General features: G+C 44.2%; 1 protein-coding gene across 3 annotated transcripts in view; it reads right to left on the minus strand.

Moving 5' to 3' along the window:
* Window positions 1-24,067, minus strand: part of SLC9A7 (solute carrier family 9 member A7) — a 131,667-nt gene that overhangs the window by 21,476 nt on the left and 86,124 nt on the right. For 2 of the 3 annotated variants that reach the window (XR_002098894.1, XM_019524383.1), the window contains exons 12-15: window positions 23,297-23,450; window positions 15,198-15,257; window positions 7,997-8,060; window positions 3,648-3,730 (exon numbers count right to left, since the gene is read on the minus strand). Coding sequence is in view for 2 of the 3 variants with exons in the window: in XM_019524383.1 (XP_019379928.1) it covers window positions 3,648-3,730; window positions 7,997-8,060; window positions 15,198-15,257; window positions 23,297-23,450 (361 nt within the window). In the remaining variant the exon portion in view is untranslated. The remainder of the gene's footprint in view (window positions 1-3,647; window positions 3,731-7,996; window positions 8,061-15,197; window positions 15,258-23,296; window positions 23,451-24,067) is intronic. The other variant, XM_019524384.1, reaches the window with a different exon arrangement.

A 24,067-nucleotide genomic window follows, 5' to 3' on the forward strand; every position in this document is an offset into this window, starting at 1 on the left:
TTTTCCTAATGTTGAGCCTGAAATGGTCTTCCAGGGCCATTACTCCTGGTTTTCCCCCAAGGGTGCCCTGGTGAACAGTTGTTCACTGAGCCCTTGATGTATTTCCCTGATGGCGCAGTAAGCTGATAACAAGTTCCCTCTCGGCCTTGTCTTTTTTAGGCTGAAAAGGCCCAAGTCCCTCAGCCTTCCTCGTATGTCTTGCCTTGCAAGTCTCTGATCATATAGGTGGCTCTCCTCTGGACTCTCTCAAGCTTTTCCACATCCTTGCTGAAGTGTGGTGCCCAGGACTGGATGCAGTTCTCCAGCTGTGGTCTCACCACTGCTGAGTAAAGTGGAAGAATCACTTCCTTGGTTTTGCTTGAGATGCAGCGGTTGATGCATGCCAGAGTATTGCTTGTCCTGCTGGCTACAGCATCACACTCACAGCTCAAGTTCATACTATGGTCTACTATTACCCCTGGGTCCCTTTCAGTCATGGTGCTAGTCAGTTTGGCGCCACCAAGCCTGTAAGTCCCCAGATGGAGCACTTTACACTTCTCAATGTTGAACTTCATCTGGTTCCAATCCGCCCAACTTGCCATCTTGTCTAGGTCTTCCTGTATCTGCAGTCTATCTTCAAGCATGACCCATAATTTCACCCATAATTTGGTGTTGTCTGCAAGCTTAACTAGTGAGCTCTTCACCCCCACATCCAAATCATTGATAAAGATGCTGAAAAGTACCAGAACAAGCACAAACCTGTGACGGACACCACTGGCCACTTCCTTCCAGGATGACACAGATCCACTCATTAGAACTCTCTGGGTCCTACCCTGCAGCCAACTTCCTACCCACCTGACTCTCGAGCAGTTAAGCCCGCAATACTGATGGAGACAGGATGGACCATTCATCTGTTCCAATATGGCACTGTAACAGATTCAGGGTTATTACTTAGCCAACAAAGTCTTTAAACATGATATAGTCCTTAAACACAGTTCATGGGTGACTCACAGTCCAGGGGTCTCTTCCCCAACCCTGAGAAGATGCTGCCAGTTTTATGCTGCTCCCTCAATGCTGCAGTGCAGTCTTCCTTCTCTCTCACACATGAGTGCCCTCTCCTGGTCTCGGGGCTAGTGCCACCAGCCTTTCCGCCCTGGGTCTTCTACCAGACCCTGGGAGAGTCCTTGGCCTGATGTTGCAGCCACCAGCCAAACACCCTCTCCCTTTCTTTCTCTATTCTCCCTCATAGCTTCCTCTCTAGGAGCCTCTTAGCTTCCTGTGGGCCAGCTAATTATGCTCTGCAGCTGGTCCACTTCTCCTAAGCAACCTTCTTGCCCTTAGCTAAGCTGCAATCCCTGCACACTGCCTAGAGCTGGGAGCGTGCAAGCTGCTGCAAACTTCTGCCAGCCAACCTACTACAAGCACTTTTCATGTTCTTATGCTTACAGGTGGGCTTGTCTAACCCAGATACCTCTACCTGCATAAACACTGGAATGAAGACATAACTTGGGAAATACTCAAAAGGACTGCAGAACTGCTATTGCTTATGTCATGGTTCATCTCATGGATGCAGGATGCTAACACACACTGACACAAGATCAGGAGCAGTGGCCAAAAGTGGGATAAATACATAAAACACTATCACAAAGTGAGATGCAGATCTTCTTTTTTTCAGTCACTCTGGTCACCCAAAAGCATCTGTCTTGGAATGCATTCAAGAACTTTTTCAACCCTTCACTAAAATGTCCTTTCCACATATGAAATGTAAATTCATTTTACTCAAGAAATAAGAGATATCCCCAAAATAAAAGCTTGTCTCCTAAGACGCTTGCTTCCTCAGAATGACTGCTGGGCTCTGTGCTCATAGGACTTCAGAATTGGGAAGCAGAATGTTGCTGTTTTCAGTCTTATAAAGTTAAAATCCTGGCTTTAGTATGACAGCGCCAGGGAGCAAATCAAGTAATACGTTGTGCCAGTTCAGCAGCCTGCCACCCTGGGCCCCAACCTGAAATGTGAATCTTTAGATATCTTTCTCAACAAGTGAATGTAGGATTAGAAGAGATCCAGAACCATGGCACCCCAGTCCCTTGCTGACAACTAAGTGATAGATGTTGGGTTGAAAGGGTCTACAAGAACATTCATTTGAGGCCCCATGCATATACAACAAAGTGCAAATCACTCCCTAAACCTTATCACAGGCTTGGGAGTCTTAATACAAAAAACCTAAATCCCTCAAACTGCAGTGTGCTACAGGACAGATCAAGTGTGTTGCCAATGCCTTGGGCTCATGAAACGGTACAGACACTCAAATGATAAACAAGTCATAATGAACAAAAACAATTAGTCATTTAACACTTGGGCATAGCTTTTTCTTCCTTAAATTTTCACATTTGCGGGTGAACTCAGAGAATAAAAAATGGCATAGCTTCAACCTGCATATTCATATTCCTTAAGCAAGATGAATAAATTCTCCACATACTTTCCAGAGGAAATAGTGTTTATGCCAGCATATCTTGTTTTGGAATATTTCATGCCCTTTATTATTAAAATTCCACAGCAGCCAGTAAAGATTGGAATGAATCTCTTTCACTTGTGAACTACTTGACTAGTTTCCTACCTACCGTTTCATGAGCCCAAGGCATTGGCAACACACTTGATCTGTCCTGTAGCACACTGCAGTTTGAGGGATTTAGGTTTTTTGTATTAAGACTCCCAAGCCTGTGATAAGGTTTAGGGAGTGATTTGCACTTTGTTGTATATGCATGGGGCCTCAAATGAATGTTCTTGTAGACCCTTTCAACCCAACATCTATCACTTAGTTGTCAGCAAGGGACTGGGGTGCCATGGTTCTGGATCTCTTCTAATCCTACATTCACTTGTTGAGAAAGATATCTAAAGATTCACATTTCAGGTTGGGGCCCAGGGTGGCAGGCTGCTGAACTGGCACAACGTATTACTTGATTTGCTCCCTGGCGCTGTCATACTAAAGCCAGGATTTTAACTTTATAAGACTGAAAACAGCAACATTCTGCTTCCCAGTTCTGAAGTCCCATGAGCACAGAGCCCAGCAGTCATTCTGAGGAAGCAAGCGTCTTAGGAGACAAGCTTTTATTTTTAAAATTTCATCTGCGAGACAGTGAATTAGGCTACTTTATGCCAATGTCCCCCCTCCTCCACAGCACCTGCTGAAGCCTGTGCTTGTGCCAGTGTCAGACAAGAGGACATGCACGGTGCCAACAAGCCCTAGTTTATTAAAAGGCACATCCTTGAGGAAGGAGGGATGGTGGCTTAGTCAGCTTCCTTTGTAAACAGCAGCTAATTGCATCCAGATATTTTTCTTTCCCTCTTCTTAACACACAGAATATCACAGAAGAAATCTAAGTATTAGAATCTGAACAGCTTGACTAACAATTGGTCTATTGTCAAACAATACTTTGACAGCGGCTCCAATTACCCACAAGGTTATCTTAAGGATTTAAAAACAGCCACAACTATTTCAGCACACCTGTGTACAGCTCTTTGGTCCTTATTTATCCTCTGCTGAATGTCCTTAAGAAAACTCAGCTTTTGCTCCTTAAGTCTACACAGTGATAGATGGCAGAAAACCCACTGTACTTTATGTTACATTCCACCTCTTGAAGATAGGCAATGCTCATTTAAAAGGATACTTGTGGTCAAAGCTGTACCACAGCCTGAAGAGCCAAGCACTTTCCTGCTTTGTCCGATTTCTTCGTTCAGAATCTGGACCATCCTGAGAATGAGGGGAGAAAGTGCAGTCTGTTGGTTTTTTAAATCAAACACATTTGTACTCAAATTGACATATACGTTCACTCTTAGTAAGCGTCCTCCCCAGTCAGATCAGCGAGGCGAGGAACAACCTTGGCTGGTTCAGAAGCCAGATGCTATGCCTCAGGGCCCTCTGTACTGCAGTGATATTCAGCCTGAATTCTGTTAACAACAAAAGATTCCTTTGCTCTAAAATGGGGTAGTTCACTGCTAACGTACCACTTATCCTCTTGCGATCCAGTCAATGCAGTGGGAAAAATCTGAAATTAAAAAAAAACTCAGCCTTCCTTGATAAATATGTTGCATGTAAGGCAGGGTGGCGAGGACAGTTTTCCTAACTAGAATGAACTGGAATATTTTCAGGTTTGTTCCTATTCATCTCTACTTTGGCTTCCTTTAATCCAGGTTTATTTGATATCCCTGCCTTAAGCTTCTTTTTTCCAGGGACGAACAAGAGGCTTTACCACGCCTGATGAATTTGAGATATAAATTATGCTTTGTCACTAACACTTAAAAGAAATAAGCACATCAGGGAATCCATCTAAGTAGGCCTGATGTATCATATTTGGGGATATGAAAGAGTTGATAAATGCCAGATGAGGCTAAGTCTCAGAAGTGTTAAAGTGTTAAATGTAATCCTTTTATTTTAACAGCCACACTACAAATGATCAGACCAGATGGTGTCCAGCTGCATTTGTTTTTACTTTTGTTATTGCTTCTTTCTTTTTGGTTAAAAGCCACCCGACTGAGTTCAGAAAACCAGATGAAGTGGGAAGATGCCTTATATGAAACTATTGGAGGAATAATGGTGAAACCATTCTGCTATCTTTGTGATTTCCAATTTAGAAAAGGCAGAGGCACCCTCATCAAATGCCTAATGGCTTAGTAAACAGCTAATTTCCCCCTCCCAAATGATATGCAATTCTGCTATTATTGTGCCCTGCTGTTAACCATGGACCTATGAAACAGGTGAAGTCCCACAGGAATTATAGCAAAGGGCTTTCCTTAGCAATGCAGTACACACAGCTAAGCGGGAAACTATATAGATAAGCAGTGTACATCCATATGAAAAGAATGTAAAACAAATGACAGGCTTTTTATTTCAACTTGAGTGCTGTCCATGCAACTAAAATAATACACTTAGTCTTTATTTCTGTTGCAAGCAGTTCTTTATATACTGGTTAGTCTAACCTGCACTGGCACTGAAACCTAAGCTCAGGTCTTTTTCTGCTTCCATTAGCTCCTTTGGGAAATGGACTGAGCCTCTTCTTAGAGCTTTCCAGTAGCTTCCAGGCACAGGTGCTGAAATCTACTCTTGGTGTTACCCTAATCCCATTCTGTTAACAAAGTCACATATAATGTATCCAGTGGAATTATACCAGGCATAGTTTGGACCTAATATTACAAGGAACTCAACCAGAGGTATATAGCTCAGTTTCTGCAATAAAAAAAGATGCTCCCATATAAATCATTTTTATACTGTCATTTAATTGGCAACAGGAAATAGCAAGACAGGGGAGACAACTGAAGAACTTCTGCTCCCTTGTGAGGTTTGAGAGGGGCTGCACACACACAGAGAATACCAGCTTTCTGTACCTGCAGTCCCTGGAACAGAAACTTTGGGACCCTGTACAGGCTACAGGTCAAAGTCCATTAGTGTTTCCTGTTGTTCATGTTATTTCCTGTAATTGGTCTGTTTCTTTAATGCAGGGGTATCAAACACATGGATTGGTGCACAGATCTGGTCTGCAGGGCTCCCAGCGGGACCAGAAATTTGGGACTGGGACCTGCTGCTGAATTCCCAGTTACAGAGCCCTGCTGGGGACATATGTTGGTGGCAGGGGGACAAGCAATGGCTGTGTTAGCCTCCCGTGCCTCCACTCACTTCACTGATGCCAGTTGGCACGGGTGAGTTTAACACCCCCTGCTTCTAATTCATTTCAGAGTTGTTTTACGGAACCATCTTAATTTAACTCAGTACATAGAGTACATTCAACTCAGGCTTTGAATTAAGAGCTGGAGTGGGCCTCAAATGATGCAGGAGGCCTTGCGCAGAGAAAACTCTTATTCAAGTAGATGGAGAAGTCCATTCCCATGTTCATTTTACTCCCATTGTGAATCCTCACTGCAAGGGACCTTGGAGATCCATTATTTGGAAGCGACACACTTTTATAGACAAATGAACCTGCAAATTGTAGTGGGGATTATCACTCTTTCAATAGATATCCGATGGCAAATTGGACTGGGACAAACAGGTAAATGTAAAAAGTAATTTAATCTCAATCCAATTAAAACAAAGATAGGGAGATTCACCCTTGCACTGTGGACAGTTTGTACCAGCAAGACCAACTGTGAAGCAACTACAGCACCCTCTAGAAAAACAGCTCAAGGCAGCGAGCATCCCAATAGTTTCATAGTTTCTAGGGTCGGAAGGGACCTGAGCAGATCATCTAGTCCGACCCCCTGCCATGGCAGGAAGAGCACTGGGGTCAAACGACCCCAGTAAGGTGGTCATCCAACCTCCTCTTAAAAACCCCCAGGGTGGGAGCCTGCACCACCTCACTTGGAAGCTGGTTCCAGACCCTAGCCGCCCTGACCGTGAAGTAGCGCCTCCTGATGTCCAGCTTAAACCTTCCCTCTGCCAGCTTGTGACCATTGTTCCTGGTCACTCCTTGCGGCGCTCGGGGGAACAGGGACTCCCCCAGCGCCTGCTGATCCCCCCTAACCAGTTTATAACAGGCCACAAGATCCCCCCTCAGCCTTCTCTTTTGAAGGCTGAACAGGTTCAGGTCCCGCAACCTTTCCTCATAGGACCTACCCTGCTGTCCCTTGATCATACGAGTGGCCCTCCTCTGGACCCTCTCCATGCTGTCCACATCCCTCTTAAAGTGCGGCGCCCAGAACTGGACGCAGTACTCCAGCTGCGGCCTGACCAGTGCCGCATAGAGGGGGAGGATCACCTCCTTGGACCTGCTCGAGATGCATCTGTGGATGCACGACAAGGTGCAGTTGGCCTTCCTAGCCGCCTCCCCACATTGCCGACTCATGTTCATCTTGGAGTCAATAATGACTCCCAGATCCTTTTCCACCTCCGTGCTGACAAGAGGGGAGTTCCCCAGCCTGTATGTACGGTGCCGATTGTTCTTCCCCAGGTGCATCACATTACACTTGTTAATAATATCACTCTGCAGAAGCACTGACATAAGGGGAACTTCAGGGGTGAGGGTGGTAGGTCAGTTGGAAGGGCTTAAACAGATCTGATAGGACACAGCACGATGGTAACCACTGGCAGCAGACTTTAAGAAGCACACAGTGTCTCCGCTCTGTCCTTCCATCAGCTAAGGGATGGAGCTGCTTTTAAGTGCCTAATTTTCAGAAGTGCCAAGTCCCTGAACTCTGACTGATTTCAAATGGAGCTGTAGCTCAGTAACTTTGATAACAAAATCACGCCCTAAAGGTTTTGTACTACACTTTGAAAATAATTTCTATAAATATGATAGTTCCAAGTTCACTTGAAAAAGGTTTCTGACTATTGTAGCACTGCAGTCAAACATGTGGATCTTGTATTGGCCTCCTCAGTCATCTTTGGACTCACCAATAACTTGCTTATTTACTGGAAGACAGTCATCCTTGTCTCAAGGGATTGCCAGTGATTGTAGCATTGTTTGAATATTGCTTCCTCAGCATCAGACCAAAAGATACCACACTAATGGCAAAGGTGAATTTGGACATTTGCTTAGCCTTGCAATGATAGTGGAGTACATGGGCAAGGCTGAGTTGGGTTGCTGCAGAGTATAAAGTAGCTGACTTCAGTTTAGCAAACTAAATCTTTTTGGTATTTTTTTTTCAAGTCAGTTAAAAGGGCAAATTTTTGTACCAGTCACTGAACAGAAGCCAAGAGAACTCATCTCTATCTACTGCTCTTAAACTTTTTGAATAACAAGTGGTCAATTATAAATGAAGAATGCAGGAATTCCTACTAGGAAAAAAGGATATACTGTATAGCATGCACCCAACTTGTCATTTCATGGACGTTTCTGCTGTCTTGAAAAACACACATACACCCTAAGTTAATATAACAACTCTAAGCAGCACACTCTGAAATAGTATAATCTTCAATCTGCAGTGTTTGTGAGCAAGAAAAAAAATCACTAGCCTCATATAACTTTTGCATGATTGTCTAGTTTCATAGGCTATAGCCAAATTAACACACACATACTCAGTTACTTACCCCTTGTAGGACTTGAAAGCTGTCATTGCTGGGTGGGGGATCCTGATCTGGGTCAACACCAACCCTATAGAAACATCCAGAAAACAAAACAAAACCAGACTGCATTATTGGAGGGCCACAAGTATCACAGATGGCAGAGAAAGCGTGTTTTAAAGAGGCATGAGCAATTGGTTGAAATGCATTCAAAGTGTTCAACGTAAATCATTTTAGGAACACTTTTATATTTCCATTGCAGGTATATAGCCATGTTACCAACAAGCTCCTTTTTAAGTCAAGAAGCACCCTTCTCCAGGCAAGAGATTTTCACAGCCAACTTAACAGCAAATTAATACCCACTCCTTGACTGGCTATCATTGCTGCTGATTCCTTTAAACCTATGACAATGCCATTTTGTGCTGATTGGTAAAAGCAGGGCTTCCCCATTCTGCAGGGAACACACCAGTAGCAGAAAACAAGAGGCTAATGATCAGACCAACCTGTTTCTGACAGGGCAAATTGTATATTCACAAGTACTGTGATGCTACAGAGCTGAAAATGGCTTAAACATACAATAATTTACATTTTAAATATGTTTCTTGAGAGTGGATCAAAAATGTTTCTTAAAAGGCAATTCATAATCTCAATTTGCTCCATCTTTTACAAAAGTTTGTCACCTTAAACAACATAGGAATCCCCAGTGGTTTGTCTAATCCAATCTACCATCTGTGGTTGTAGTCAGTACTAGCTGTTTCAGAGGAAAGGGCAAGAAACCAGATAGCTGAAGATCACAGTAAGGAGCCTTACTCTTAATGCTATACACTTAGCCAAATCTCATGCTTTACTGAAGAAGTCATTCATCATTGATGGCAAGAGGTTAAGAGCAAATTTTTCCTGGAGGCAAGTTAATCCCCAATTGCCTACTGTAGCATTTCTTGCACCTCCCTTTGAAGGAACTGATTTGGACCACTACTGAAGACCAGATACTGAATTAAATTACTTTTTTTTTTACTAACCTAGTGAAAAATAACAATCCATAAAATTCTTGTGTGTTACCCAGTCCATTACTTTTATGTACTTACACTTTTTGCCTTTCTGACTACCATTGCACATCAGAGAGTCTGCTAGTCACAGGATGCGCCTACACATTCATTAATGAGCTTCTGCTACTGCACATTAAAAATTAGGACCTGTAATATGAGGTACCAACTAAATACGTATTATGCTGCCCTAAAGCGCAGTATAAAAAGGGCACACATTTTTAGTGATGCTTAATGTGCAGCAGCCTAATTTTATTGTGCGTCAGTATATTAGAAGAGTTTTTGCTGTGACATTCTGGTGCACAGTAAAATAGGCTAGTGAGCATTAAAGCATACATGTAGAAGTGTCCACAATAACAGTTTTTATTTGCTGAGGGCCAACAGTTCATCTGAGACCCAGCACTGTGAATGAGTAGTTCAAATTATTCATTCCAGAGTACACTCTTGTATCTGTCAAGAAAATTTCATTTCCTACTGTGCTGCACATTCATTTGGCTTTAGTATGTAGATTTTCTGTAGCTTTGTCTTAACTTATATGATTGTGGGCCATCTACAAAAGTTTGCCACCACTCTGTGATCCCCTTTTCCAACTCTATCCTAGGATACAATCTGGTGGGGAAGACCTTGGTGCATCACAGCAATACAGTTTGACTAGAGAGCCCAGACTATAGAGGAGAACAGGGGAATCAGTCACTTGAGTTGCAGCTTTCATGTGGTAGCCTTTCCAAAGTGAAATACTCTAGCCTTTATCTAAGATTTCCCACATTGAAACTTCTGATCAAAATTTTGATGAAGTTGTCTCTCTCTCTCCTCCACCCAAGTTTTTAATCAAGGTTTTCTTCAGTTCAGGGAGGAGATATGTTTTCTGAGCAGTCCTAGTAAGACGTTTCTCTGTTAGGAGCCATCTTAATTATTGCCTAAATACATGCTCTGCTCAGCATTTTATCAGTTCTACCTTTAAACTCTATGGCCAATTCACTGGGTTTCCTAAGTTCATAGTTACTGGTTTCAACCCCCAGGGTCATTTTTAGTGCCTTTTCAATAGGTATAATATTTGTTGTTCTCCAGCATAGTAGCTAACGTTAATGAAAACATTTACTTCTCTTAGCAGCTCAGCTTAAATACTTGGATGCATATTAACTGGTAACTTACTGCTCTATCAATTTGTTCAATCAACTCCACCGTTACATTTAACACTGCCCCCAAAAAAGGATAGATACCTGCCCAGTATCCTCTATGATGAAGACAGAAGTAAAGAAAATATTTAGTTCTTTGCTCAGGGGCTGCTCATTGTGCCGGGTGGGCATAGTGGTTGGAAGGCAGCCAAGAGCTGGAGCTGCTGGAGGCAAGAGGAAGCTGGCTTGGCCCAGCAGGGCTGTTCTGCTCCCCTCACCTCCAGCTGCAGCTCCTGCTCCTGCCACCCCGCAAAGTGCCGCTTGGCTTCTACCCAGTGCATGGAGCTCTGGCTCCAGCTCCGGCTGCCTTCCATCTGCTCCATCCACCCAGTGCAATGAGCAGCCCCTGCGGGCAGTGAAGGTGGAAGGCATCCAGGAGCTAGAGCTGGAGCCTTGTGTGCCGGGCAGAAGCCGCAGGAATGGAGCTTCCTGCCTGCCCACCCAGAGCAACATGGCGCAGCAGGGGCAGGGGTGGCAGCAGCAGTGGCAGCTGGAGGCGAGGAGGCAGAAAAGCCTGTCCGGCCCTGGCCAGGCCACAGCTTGTGATATGGCTGCAGCCACAGAGCGCTGCACAGGACAGGGGGCAGGGGCGCAGATGCAGCAGGCTGGGCTTGGGGCCTGCCGGCACCTGGCAGCCTGCTACCCAGCCAGCCCCACCTGTGCTACTGGGCCAGGCTATCACAGAGCCACAGATGCTGGGAAGGGCCCTTGCCAGCTGGCTGCAGCTCCATGACAGCCCCATCTGGCCTGGGTGTGGGGAGCCAGGAGCAATCTGGCTGCGCAGCCCCTCTGGCCCCAGCCTGAGCCATAGCCAACTGGGAAGGGTCCAGCCCTGCAGCCCAACCCAAGCTGGCTCCTCTGCATCCACTCAGCAGCACCCACAGGCCAGGCCAGCTCAGCCCCACAGCCCCAGCTGCTGGCACGGCAGGCAGATGGCGGGGCCATACCGGCTGACTCTGGCCACGCTCCCTCCCCTGCCACCGGAATAGGGAGGGGTGGGGAACGGCTGACAAGGGCTGCTACCCCCTGGCCAGGCAGACCCCAGATGCAGGCCCCCAGTGGGGGAGGGGAGGGAAGGGAGCGGAGGAAATAAGCTTCCTTTGCCTCAGGAGGCCATGCCCCACCCCTCCTCTGGCTAGAGACAGCCCAGCCCAGCCCAGGGTTGAAAAGCATGCTGGGATTCTAGGGGACTCTTTTTTTTCCAACTTAAACCAGGAATGGGTCTAGGACATAAGTTACATAAACTGGTTTGACCCAAATCAGTTAAGTCTAATTTTACATTCAACCAGGTTTATCTTAAACCAGTTTTGGCCATTTTGAAACTGGTTTAATGTGCACTGAACTTGGCTAGGGACAGACATTCAAAAAGCCTGAGCCTGAATTGATTCAGGCTTTGCAGGCTAGTGTAACCTGGTTAGGCTGAACCAGTCTGTAACCGGACAGACATTCTTTCTGGCCTGAGGAAATTAAGGTACATGCCTGCAGTGGCTCATGCTCAAAGCCGAGGAAACTGGGGCTGCGGCCCTCCCTTCCCTTCTACAACGCTGAGCTCATGGGGGTGTGGCCAAGCCCCGGCAGGACACTTTGATTAGGGAGTTCTGCCTGCATGGCCCCAGGCTTTTTCCCACTGCCTGCTCAAGGGGTGGGAGTGGTATCAGACTCCAGCCCCCTGGTAGCACTCTGAGGCAAGGGAGTACAGTGCATGCTTCTGTTGATGATACAGAGCTTTTCAAATCTCCCTCCATGCTTCTTTATACTGTTTGCAGCAAACTGACAGGCAAGCAGGCCAGCAGGGGGCCAACAACAGTGTTTATCACCCCATCAGCAAAACAATAGCCTCTCTCCATTAGTTCAAACTCTTCTTAAACAGCTTACCAGCTGACCTGTTAATTAGCTCCAAAAAGCCCTAAGCGGTCACTGTTCTGTCTGCCTGTCCCAGTGAAATTGGAGAGAAATGTACACAGACACCTCTCAGCATTAGCTAGCATAACCACATGCCTAGGGTCTGTGGGGCTGAGGTCCATGCTATGGGAGATAGGAGGAAGGGAGGGGAGGGATCCCTCCTTGAGCAGTGAGCGGCAGTGGGGCAGGAGGAAGCCAGGCAGACCCGGCTGTGTCTGTACTCTCTGCCAGAGCTCCAGCCAGGGAGCAGAGGAGAGGGGCTAGCCCTGCCGTGGAGCAGAGAGCCCAGACAGCATGCTGGGGGAGTCTGGTTTATCTTAAACCAGGAAGGGGTCTGGGACAGACTTTGCATACACCGGTTTGACCCAAATCAGTTAAGTCTGATACTACATTCAACCAGGTTCATCTCAAACCGGTTTCAGCCATTTTTAAATGGGTTTATGTGTACTGAACATCTCTTGTATTACAGGTTTAAACCAGTTTCTGATCACTTAAACTGGTTTATGTGCAACTTCTGTTCCTAGCCCCAGGGTGTTCAGTCCCTGAGCATCTTGTGTTTTACCTTCCCTACAGCTGAACTTCAACACAACCTCTTTTCACATCTCATAAAGACTTTAAACACTGGAAATCTTTTATTTGCTCTTCAAATTCCCTGATCCTTCAAAATTCCATTTCATAGCCTGTAATCTCTTCATAACTCCTTTCTCTTGGTTTCACTTGCCCTGGATTTCCGCTTTCTAAAGGATACCTTTCAGACCCTAATAACCTATAACCAGTCTTGAATGAGATCCCACTTGGGGATACCGGGCTGGAAGAAACCATCCATGTCAGCAAATCTAGTCTCCTGTTACAGCAAGCAACTACTGCATATAAACCCTTTTGAACCATGCTGCCTTTTATCTTGCCTCCTGCTTCTATTTGGTTTAGGAGACTTGTGCGACTAATAGCCTCTATACAGGATTTAAGATTTTCGTTTCTTTACCTGAGTTTTTTTGTGTTTAATTTGGTTGGAGAGTTTTCTCTTTCTCCTGTAAGCAAGGTCCTTTTTTCAAAGTTTAAATACTACAGTACTATTTTTTTCCCCAGTGATCCCACAAGGAAGGCAACATTTTAATTAAGTAAGCAAATTTGATTAATAATCCTTAACTATAATTCAGGACAACTCCTACTACTCCTGCATGCACAGCTTAATGCAATCAAAGTTTAAGTTCACACTGGAGTTGACACAAAGCTCAGTTTGGTTCTCGAAAAAGATCTCTCTAAGCAAAGCGGTGCCCCTTTAATTGGGTATTCTACAAGCAATCAGGATGACTGACGCATGAAAATGTGGAGCTCCTCTTTATCTGAATCCTGATGAAGTAAAAAGGTTTAATACTGGATCAATTTACTTAGATTATCTCTTCTATACCAGGTGCAAAGTGGCAACAGCAATCCCAGTCATCTTGGCATTTCATTTAAATAGTGTACTGGCAAGCCAGGTGAACAAGCGAGCCTTGGTCTATAATACAGAGCATCTATTGTTGAAGCAGCAGAGACAAGATTATGTGAACTGAAGGGCATGGCAGTCGCAGTGCAGCCAAGAACATGGCAATGCAGGTCTGCCAGCAGCCATCTCCATCTTCTGTGCTAACCATTTTGAAAATTCCAGGTGGCAGTATTATGTGGCTTCTGTGACTGCACAGATAAAAAGCATTTGATTTGCCAAGAGATAGCTGTAAGACTTGGCTGAGGTGTATCATATGAGAAAAGCCATTTGTGACACCTGAAATCACGCAACATAAAGAAGCATTTTTCCTTTCAGCATTAATTTGATATTGTTATTTAAATATCTGATGATTTCAGATAGTTTTAGAACATACTGGTCAGTCAACTTATTCATGGCAGCTTTGGGGGGGTTCAGTGGAATTTATGCAGGAAGAGAACTGAAGGAGAAAACAAGCTCTTTTAGTGTAAACCCTTATGGAAATAAATCATTATTTTCAGAATGTGAGTAGCTTTTTTTTTTCTTTCTTTGCTTTAAAGACAATTTTCAATGGCAAACAGACTACCACTGAGTTTATAACTTCATGTGCCAAAACAAAAAAGGTCTCTTCACCTCTCAGTAACTATCAGACTTTCCCTTTTAACAACAATTTTTATCTATTTTCTTTTGAAAGGATCTAGAAATACAGCACCACCTGTGCCCACTCTGATGTGCAACCTGGAACGCTAACGCTAAGCCTGACACCACCCCATCACTGTTGTGAGGCAGGTCTCCCCTGTCCAGTGCAACAATGATGCTAGTAGAAGCCATAGTGACTTCTTTCATACATACAAACCCAGAAAAACAAAGGGAAAATTAACACAGAATAAAAAGATGGCAAAACACTCTATAATCAAAACCAAACCAAACCAAAAACCCAGACTAAGCTCCATTTCCTCTGCACCATGTAAGAGTAGAGCTTAATTTTGGGGATATTTCTGATCTCAGCCCTCCCAAAAGGCTGAAATGAAGGGCCCCAAAATCACCTTACAACCATGGGAGGCACCTTAACACCCAGGTGACATCTCAACATATGGAGTGGCTGGGCATGAACGCTACTACTAGTTTAACTACTCTGATTTTCTGTGAAGCTTGTTTCTGTGAAGCTTCTGTGAAGCTCCTTTCTACGTAAAGATTAAAATATAAGACAATTCTACAACCTTAACTTTTTTGAGTCAATCCTACTTCCAGAAATAGTCTCATGAAACCACAGAAGTCACTAAAAATACCTGTGTGATTAAGAATTATAAAATCAAAATCTAATTCTTGAGTCATTTGAGGCTGGATGTATTGGCTCCATTTGAACTGTCTGACTTTCCCTCCGAAGTGTGGGCTGAAGGTTAAATGGCTGTGTTTTCCAGACATAGATGGGAATTAAAAAGTGGAAGACTGGATAGTGGATACCAAAACCTTTCAGCTCACATGAATGAGGCAAAAAACAAGAAACAAGAGAAATTGTGTAAGTCCTCAGCAGTTAAAAAAAAGCAGCATGCCACAGTGTAGGAAAATAACACACATTTTGGGTTAGAAAGATGAAGAGAGCCAAGCACCAAATTAATTTTGTACTGAGGAAGCCATAGTATCACCTGAAGTACAGCCAGCGGCTTTGGTTCCTCTCTTCCACCGATGGAATATGGTCACCAACTCTAGTATGGCATGAAAATGGAATGTAAATAACATAAAATGCTTATGAGACCCAGCAGCTTTATCAAGCCACCAAGTCCAAATAAAAATAACAAGACAAAGCAAAAACAATACCCCCCAAAAAATCAGACATACAAAAACGAGTGCAAAAAAAATGACCAAGTGACAAAAAAAGAAAGAATAAAACAACACCACAGGAGGCAACAATGACAACACTGTATGATATGAACATTCCCATCCATAGATTGTTTCCTTTCAACCATGTGATGATGTTCATATTCATAAACTGTCATTTGGGATCCAAGCAGCTTTCCAAAAGAATCTTTGCATGAGAGAAAACCAGATGTAACAGTTATTTCAACCAGTTCGCACTGCCTCACTCTCTCATGCTTTGAGCATTTAAAGTAGCAGTCAGCAATATTTCCTGGTGGCCTGCCAGAATGAGTCAAAGGTGGGTCAGCGCTAGAAACCAGCCCTACTGCCCCACTGCCCAACCACCCAGTTGTGGCATGGGAAAAGCCCCTTGCTGAAAGGCATGGAGGGCCCCCCCCCGCACTGAAGTCCCAGCCCTGTGGGTGGAATCCAGCCCACAGGCCATAGGTTGCTGACCCCTGATCTAAAGGAAGCTGGGGCAGGAAATTGTGCATATGAGAAAGGTCCCCTCTACACATGCATGGCAGGAGGCACAACTGGGGCATCATACATTAGAGCCAATCTCACCTTATTGCCAGTGCAGGGGGAGCCCATCCTGGCAAGAAGCAGGGTCCCACAGCTGGGAGTCCCACTTGCTGAGGGGGTTCCCAGCTGTAGGGGTCATGTGCAACTGGGGTTGAAAGATCCTGCAGCTGATGGGGCTCTCAGCCCCACAACTGATGGGACTGCTGGTTCCAGCTGTCCCTGAAGCAACCAACAGTGGAGCTGGGCCTGGGAGCTCCATCAGTTGTGGGGCTCTCAGCCCTGGCTGTGAGTGTGGTACAGCCAGGACTGGTAGCCCCAGCAGTTGCAGAGCTCTTAGTTCTGGGTGTGGGTGAGGCACAGCCAGAACCAAGTGCCCCCTGCGGGCTGGGGGTTTCAGTCATCCAAGCCTTAGAGATCATGGCAGCCACAATCTCAGGGGCTAAGGGTTTTCATGCTGGGCACCCCTGGTGCACCCCTGCAGCTGGGAGCGCTGTCAGCTGATGGAGTCCCCAGCCACAGGGGAGACCCTGCTACACATGCAAATTAAAGCTTGATAGTGACCAGCTAAAAAGTCAGTGCACATTTTCAGTGTCTAACTTTATCGTGTGATAAAAAGCTCCAACCAGCTATAGCTACTTTGTCCATCTAGCTGATCTTACGGTAACCGCTCAATTAACAAGTTAATTGTGCAATGCCTACAACGTGTAGAGGGGGCCAAAGAGGCTGTTTTATCCTATTCAACTCAAGCAGCCAAACACAACTGGCAATGCAGAAACAGGTGCTTCAGCTTGGCTATCCATTATTAATCATTCCCTCTTAGAGAAAAGCCACCTTGAATCATGATATTTTTTAAAAACCACTCTTACCCACTTTTCCTATTGTATAAAAATGCCATTTATGTTTAAAAGGAACAATGTGATTTCATCATACCCACACACAAAACATCTGTCAAATAAACTAAGTTGAACACACATTTGGAAAAGGTAAGAACAGAGGTTGCCTTTTTCCAGTAGCCCAATGCTGTCCAGTCTAATATTCCATTTTTATTGATTGTATCTTTGTCAAACTAGCAAGCTGATGTTTTTCCTAGAGCTCTCTCTCCATGTCAGGCTTTATTTATTTTTTGAAAAACTTCAGCATGAACTGTTAAGTTGTTACAGGACAGGCTGAAGAAATATAAGGTAAAAAGTGGCTGTGACCACTGAAGTATGTCCCCCACACCCCTGACTTGGACTGGGAGCCAGGATTCCTGAGCTTTATCATCCTTGAGCTGTCAGCAAACAGCTGGAAAGGCCACTGACTAAAGTTATGCATCTCTCACCCATGATTTAGTGACAGGTCTTCATAAAAAGTTAACAACCTATTACTGTTATTGGTTACCTCATCAGCTTTCATGACAAAGGTCTCTGCAGTGGATCTGAAGCCAGTGACCCATGTGATTGTCAGTACAATGCCACATGACAGAAATTTTTTTTCTCAGTTTGCACTTTTAAGACCTCAGAAGTTACTTCCTCCCTGCTCCACCCTGCAGCAGCATGCTTGACACAATGTTAGAAAGAATGTTACAGTTGCAAAGTCAATAATTCAGAGGATAGCAATGCTCAAATGGGCAAGTAAAGGCACAATGGGATCTAATGCGTGATCCACACAATCGTGCTTCCTGCCACGGTGCTGTAGCACTGAGGTGGGGCAATGAGCAGCGCAACCACCCTGGGTGCCAAAGCAAAGGGGTGCCAACAGGCTCTGCCCAGCCAGGGTGGGGCATGGGATGGAGTTGCAAGCAGCTCGTTTGGGGGTTGGGGGCTGCAGAGATGGGGGAGGGGGGCAGCTCCTGCCACTGCATGCACTCCTGGGCAAGCATGGGAGGGACGTATGCCCCCTGGATCCATGTACGGGCACAATGGAGGGCCGCTGCTGCAGGCTTTGCCCTGGGCACCAAACTTCTTGGCCACAGCACTGTTCTGCCATGCCACATGTACATGACAGGAGGCATAATTGTGGGATTGCATCTCAGATCTCTTCATGCCTTATTGCCAGTGCCAGGTGAGCCCGGGTTCAGGTTCTGCTGGTACTCCCACTGCTGGGAGCCCCTTTGGCCAAGGGGTGCCCAACACACTCCCAGGACTAGGAAACTGCAGCCATGCCCTGTGGCTGCTGGGATCCAGAGTCCTGCAGCTGTGGATACTGGGTGTCAGCAGCCGCGCAGTGTGGCTGTGATCTCTCAGCCCTGGGGAGACACCACACATCCCTGCAGTTGAGAGACAGCAGCAGTTGCCATCTTCCAGCTGCAGGGGTGCTTCAGAATCCACAACTGCTCAGCATGGCCAGGGCTGCGAGTCCTCTTATCCGGTACGACTGCCAGCCCCAGCTGTGCATCCTTGTGGCTGGGAGCCCAATCAGCTGATAGGGCTCCCAGCCACTGAAGCAGACTCTGCTACACATGCAAATTAAAGCTGGATAGCAACCAGCTATAAAGCCAGCACACATTTTAGAACAATACAGCTGGTTGGAGCTTTTTATGGTGCAATTGTTAATTTGCCTGTGTAGCCAGTCCAAATTAATAGTGTAATTAACCTGGTCATTTCATGTAGAGTGGGCCTTAGTTCTGACCCTTCCATTAGGACTTCAGTTATGTGATTACATACTGTTTCTTCATGGGATCTTGCCTCATTCCATGAATACCGTGGAGAGCACTTGCTGAGTAAGTTGCTATTCAACATTTTGATTTATTCCCATTGGTCCGTGGATGGCCTCATGGCTTATTTACTTCAAGTTCTCATTTACCTTTTTGTCACACATGCTTACCAGTTTATTCTTTTAAACAGTTCTATATGCTTAAAGCATTCAGCAGATACTCTCTGTCACTTGACCAAAAAGACTTGAATTAAAAACCTAGTGACATTATAGGATAAATACTACTATGTATCATTTAAAAAAAACCCCAAAACCCAAAAAACACATGGAGGTATTATATCAGAAAATCAAAGCACAGTTTGGCAATTAAAGTGTCATTAAGATACACAGTTTCTGAGTTTCAGAAACAAGTTGCAATAGGTATGCTTTGAAATGAATTATTTTCAGCTGCTTCTAGCATGCATTCCTGCCGCCTTAGTTTAAAAAACATCCTGAACATAACAGAAGATGGTAGTTTTCAGTTGTTTTCATTCATTCCTTTACTGAAATAAGGAAGTAGTACATACTGGTCATATATTCCTAATGAAAAGTGGCAGACCATTATTTTGCACTATAAATACAAGAGCTCCATTCTTCTCTCAGAAGTACAGTGAAATTTTGAAGTCAGCCACGTTTTAAAGAGGAACGCTGCCAATGTTTTTCATTTATTGTTTGTCAGATTCCTCTGGCTCTCTGAAGTTGCTAGGAAAATGTTTCTTGGCTTTAATCACTGCATGGGAGCAGATTGGGCTTTTACATCTTTTTTTAAATGCTGTATTTTCCAAGCAAAAGAAAACATACTCCTACAACAAGAACTGTTTATCATCCATGCACTTAAATATAATTTTCCAAATACTTGTATGAGATCCAAGAAAGTCAAACATCTGACTTTATAAGAAAAAAAATAGCTCTTGCTAAAACTTGGCTTTTTTAGTCTCCAATACCTGAATCTAAAAGAGATGCAATTCAACCATGGAAGACTGTTATTCATGTTAATTGGATTCCTGTCATCTCTTGTACAAACTGGCATCTTAATGGCTTGATAATTAAATCAGAGTTAAGAGTCAAGGTAACTGAAGTATATGTAGTATGACTATTAAGTCTACCCACTGGACATTTGTAATGTATCATGTTCCAAACATACCTGCTGTTTTAGCATGATAGCAGTGATTTAAAGAAGTAGTAATGTAAAACCTCAGTCTTCCTGTTTTAATTGCTTCCTACCTGACACTTAACCTTAATTTCATGCATGAAATAAAAGAAAAGGTTTTAAAATCTTCACATAAGTAGAGAGGCCCCACTGTCAGAAGTGGAAACCAGAAAATCCCAAACATTAATGCCACCTGCCATCATTTATGAATCATCAGCATTAGACCAGTGACATTAAACAAGTTTTTGACTTCTCCAAACAAGTCTTCACTGCAAAGCTGATATGGGCCCTTCCTGAGTGCTGTCTCCAGCACCATCCCATTCACACACAAACTCTCTCTTGCTAGCCTGGGTGATGCCAAGAGGCTCATTAATGAAGATGTGAAACACTAAGAATAAGTAATTGAATGTAATGGGATTAGGGGAAAGCCACTCTGAACTTTACAGTCTACACACATACAAGCATAACAGTCTACAACTGTGGACATTAAATGAAGCTCATGGACTGCACCTAGTTGCCGCTCTCTCTCTCACATAATCTAGTAGAAGAAAAGCTGCCATTCCTGTTTCATAGATGTTAGGGGCTGGAAGGGACTTTACAGATCATTGGGTCCAGCCCCCCTGCACTTGGCAGCAAAGACAGCTGGAATCTTAGAACACCTTGCACAAAAACAAACACTCTTTGCTTTTCAATCTCTTGCACTGCATTTCCCAGCAATCTCATCCTCAGGTACCATCTGTATTGGTAAATAGTACCAGAACCCTGAACTCCTTAGCTGAACCCTACATTTTAGGCTGGTGCTTCTTGTTGGGAGTTAAGACTTTTCCTTTGGCTTTGTTTTTGTTCTGCAACTTTTAGTGACTCACTCCCCAGGCCTCAAAGGATGAGAGACTAACATGTTTCCTGCTTCTAACCTCCACTAGGAAGATCAAATCAGTTTTAGTCACAGCTGGGATGCTTTTTAGTGGCTGGGACTGTATCATGACATGCGTATTTATTGCAGTTAGTTCCTAGTTCTTCATCAGTTGCCCATGGCTGCCACCTCCTGGTATAAGTAGAGTTTTAATTTCATGTGGCTTCTGGGGAGACAGCCTGCAGTCCCAATCAATACTGTGCAATGGTAAGCAGACTCCTGTACTACCTAATAACCACACTGTGAACACACCTATATCCTCTGCTAATACTTCTTGTATAGAGCCATTTTTAAACAAGATTAATTCAGAAGTGAGAAGCCAAACAGAAATAAAAATGAACCATTACTTATTGGCAGGCATGTTTTTCCCAACTCCAAAAACATAGCTCAGCCACATATCAAAACTTTCCTGTTCTGATACTACAGTTGTTTTCTCAAAGCTATTCTAAAGGAGGTATCACAGCCCTGTTCAGTGTTACCAGGTGTTCTGCCTCATTACCCGAATGACTGATTTTTGGGAGTGGTCCTCACATAAACAGCCTATGAAAATGACATGGTGTCATCCACTGATCAACAGCTGGACAGTATCAAACTATGATGTCCTACAAAATCATCAACAGAGCAGTCTCACCAGAGGAACAATGTTCTGCTGAGATCCCTACAGAAATATTCAAACTGCATTTAATTTCCCAGGCCAAACTATCAATAAAAGTTCCTCACTCAGACCAGAGAGGTGCACCCCACCCTCAGTCTCAGAACATATTGATAGACTGACAGTATTGGCATTATTTGCAGTTGTCCCGCGTCAAATTCTAATGCAAATAGTGGTCAAAGTTTGGCCAGCTGTTTGGCATTTACCCTTCAGCCACCTTCCAAGCAAGGTGGTCTAATCAGGCTGAAGCAATAGTGGCTCATAACAATCTTTGTCTGGCTTACAGAGCCGGACAACAGATGCATGGGTCAGCCTCTAGCTGAGATGCATAAGGCAGATGGTACTTTATGCCCCATTAAAAAAAGCAGCACTGCAGGAGATAGATGCGTAGTATGCAGTCTACACATGGAACCTTCCAGCAGGCATCTTCCTGGACCCCAAGGTTTTAGACTGCAATAGGGGACCTGACTGTGCTCTCTCATACAAAGGCTGAGGTTCAATTGAGCAGCCAGATGCAACTTTATATCAGCAGAGCTGTTAAAGTGCACTACTGAACTGGCCACCATTGCACCCCGCCATGGGTTGTTTAAAAACATCTGGGAGTCTGACAAAGTCCCAGCCAATAGGAAGCAGGAATCAGTACACTGCTTTGCAAAAGCAGAGGTCAACATTCAGACTGCAGCAGCTATCAGCCAATCGCATTATTGTCAGTTTCTGGGAGTCTTCTCAAACTCCCTCCCTACCACCAAGTGTGTTCTTCTTGCTGGAATTCAGGTGCTGATGTTTCATAAATGCTGCCTACAGCAATCCAGTTTCACTAATGTTTATCAACCATAAACACTGTGCCTGCCCTATGGATATTAGATATTACACCAGGAATCCAAATCACCCTTACATACTGCCCTCCTCTTAGAGTGAGTGGCATGTAGCTCAGGAAGTGCCATCAACACTATGACCTTGACTATGCAGACTCTCCTCAGGAAATCAGCCAGCCACCTGAAATCTACAGTTGACTGCTTTGAGACAAAAGCTCCACACTCACTTTCCATCTCTCCTGGACCAACACCAAGGCTCAGAATCTGGCAGATGGAAAAGTCAGTTCTGCAAAACAGCTGACTTAACAGTCTCTCTGTTGACAGAGATAAAAAATGCATCTCAGCTCCAAGCTGTATTCTTTGGGCAGGTGACTGATGAATGTACTGGGAAAGACTGCTTTATTGAGTCTTTAATGGCTTCACTGTGGAGGATGTAGAGATTATGTAAACTGCAGACTGACATGGGAAATCAAGACCCACAAGATCATGTCCTACCTATGTTATTATAAGGATCAGAGGGGTGGACATGACTGAAGAGTGGCTTTCGGAAACTGGAGACATTTCACAGAGACTGGCAATGTTGCAAAACTCTTCCTCAGATAACAGATCAAGAACACTTCCAGGTGATAATTGTGGAGATGTTAGTTCATCAGATACAGAAGTTGGGTACTGAGACCCCATTTTCTTTATGCAGGATACAAGCAACTCATTTATGTCAATGAATATAACTTACATTAGGTTAATTAGTGCTCTGACTATATTAACCATTCACAGAATATCAGTCTTTAGGTTGTACCAGAGTCATCTCCCCGATACTCCTCCTCATTCAACTGCCTTCCCAGCTTTATTGTATATAAACACCCTACAATGGAGAAACTGCTAATAAGCACCAGGCAGGTTGTTTTACGACAGTGGTCCTCAACCTGTTGCTTAAAGCAGGAGAGACCCACCAACATTGTTCATCATCACAGCAAATTTTGTTTTTCATATATACCCTTTAAGAAGAGCAAAGCATGAAGTTTCCCCACAGCTCTTAATTTGTCCAGTAGTGTTGTCCATGGGTCAGCAGAGATTAGGCACCACTGTTTCACCCCATGCCCAACTAGCGTTGGAATCTATTTGAAGGCAAAAAAATTCCCCAGTTTTAAGACTGTACTAACCTAATGTTAAGCCAAGAGAGCATAGGTGTTGTGCCTCCACCGACAACCCAGACAGTGAAAAAGACGATAAGAAGAGTTGTTGAGAACATCATTTGATGGGAGTAAGTAGCAGTATCTCGTATGGCCAAAGCAAATGCCATGGCTCCCCTAAGACCTACACAGAAAGAAAGGAATGAATCAAGTGAACTTTGAGTACAAGCAACAGCCTTCACACCACTTTCTTTCACTTTCCTTTGTGGATTTTAATTACACAAATGCAAAGAAAAACAGTCTGATTTGACCATTTAAGATGGTCAAGGTTTGTATTGGATAGCCCTGTATCAAATCTACCCACCGTTGACATTTGCGTCATACTGGCAGACATAGCAGAAACAGTCAGTGTGTGCTGGGATCCACCTGTCCTCAAGTGACCATGGTTCCTTAGATATTATAGTCAGCAGGCTTAGTTACAGCTATCACTAATTATTTATTTATTTAAACTTATACCACAATTAAGAACCACATACCTAAGCCCTGGAGACAGCCCTACTCTTTTATACTCCCCTGCTTTTTTTTTTTTTTTTTTTTTCAAAGAATCAGTTCTGATTTTTACTTATTGGAAGAACAGTAGGGACCAAAACTTCCAGGGGAGGGGGGGAAATGTGAAAGATACTGGTTGTCAACTGAATCAAGAAAGAGAAAGTTGGAAATCAAGAACATCCCTGAATTCAGAAGAGCATGCAAACCTTTCAGTTTATTCCCACAGTTCAGACAGCAATGTTACTATGAAAT

This window comes from Gavialis gangeticus, unplaced genomic scaffold (assembly GCF_001723915.1).
Source record: "Gavialis gangeticus isolate Ggan-Ray unplaced genomic scaffold, GavGan_comp1, whole genome shotgun sequence".
Lineage (NCBI taxonomy): Eukaryota > Metazoa > Chordata > Crocodylia > Gavialidae > Gavialis > Gavialis gangeticus.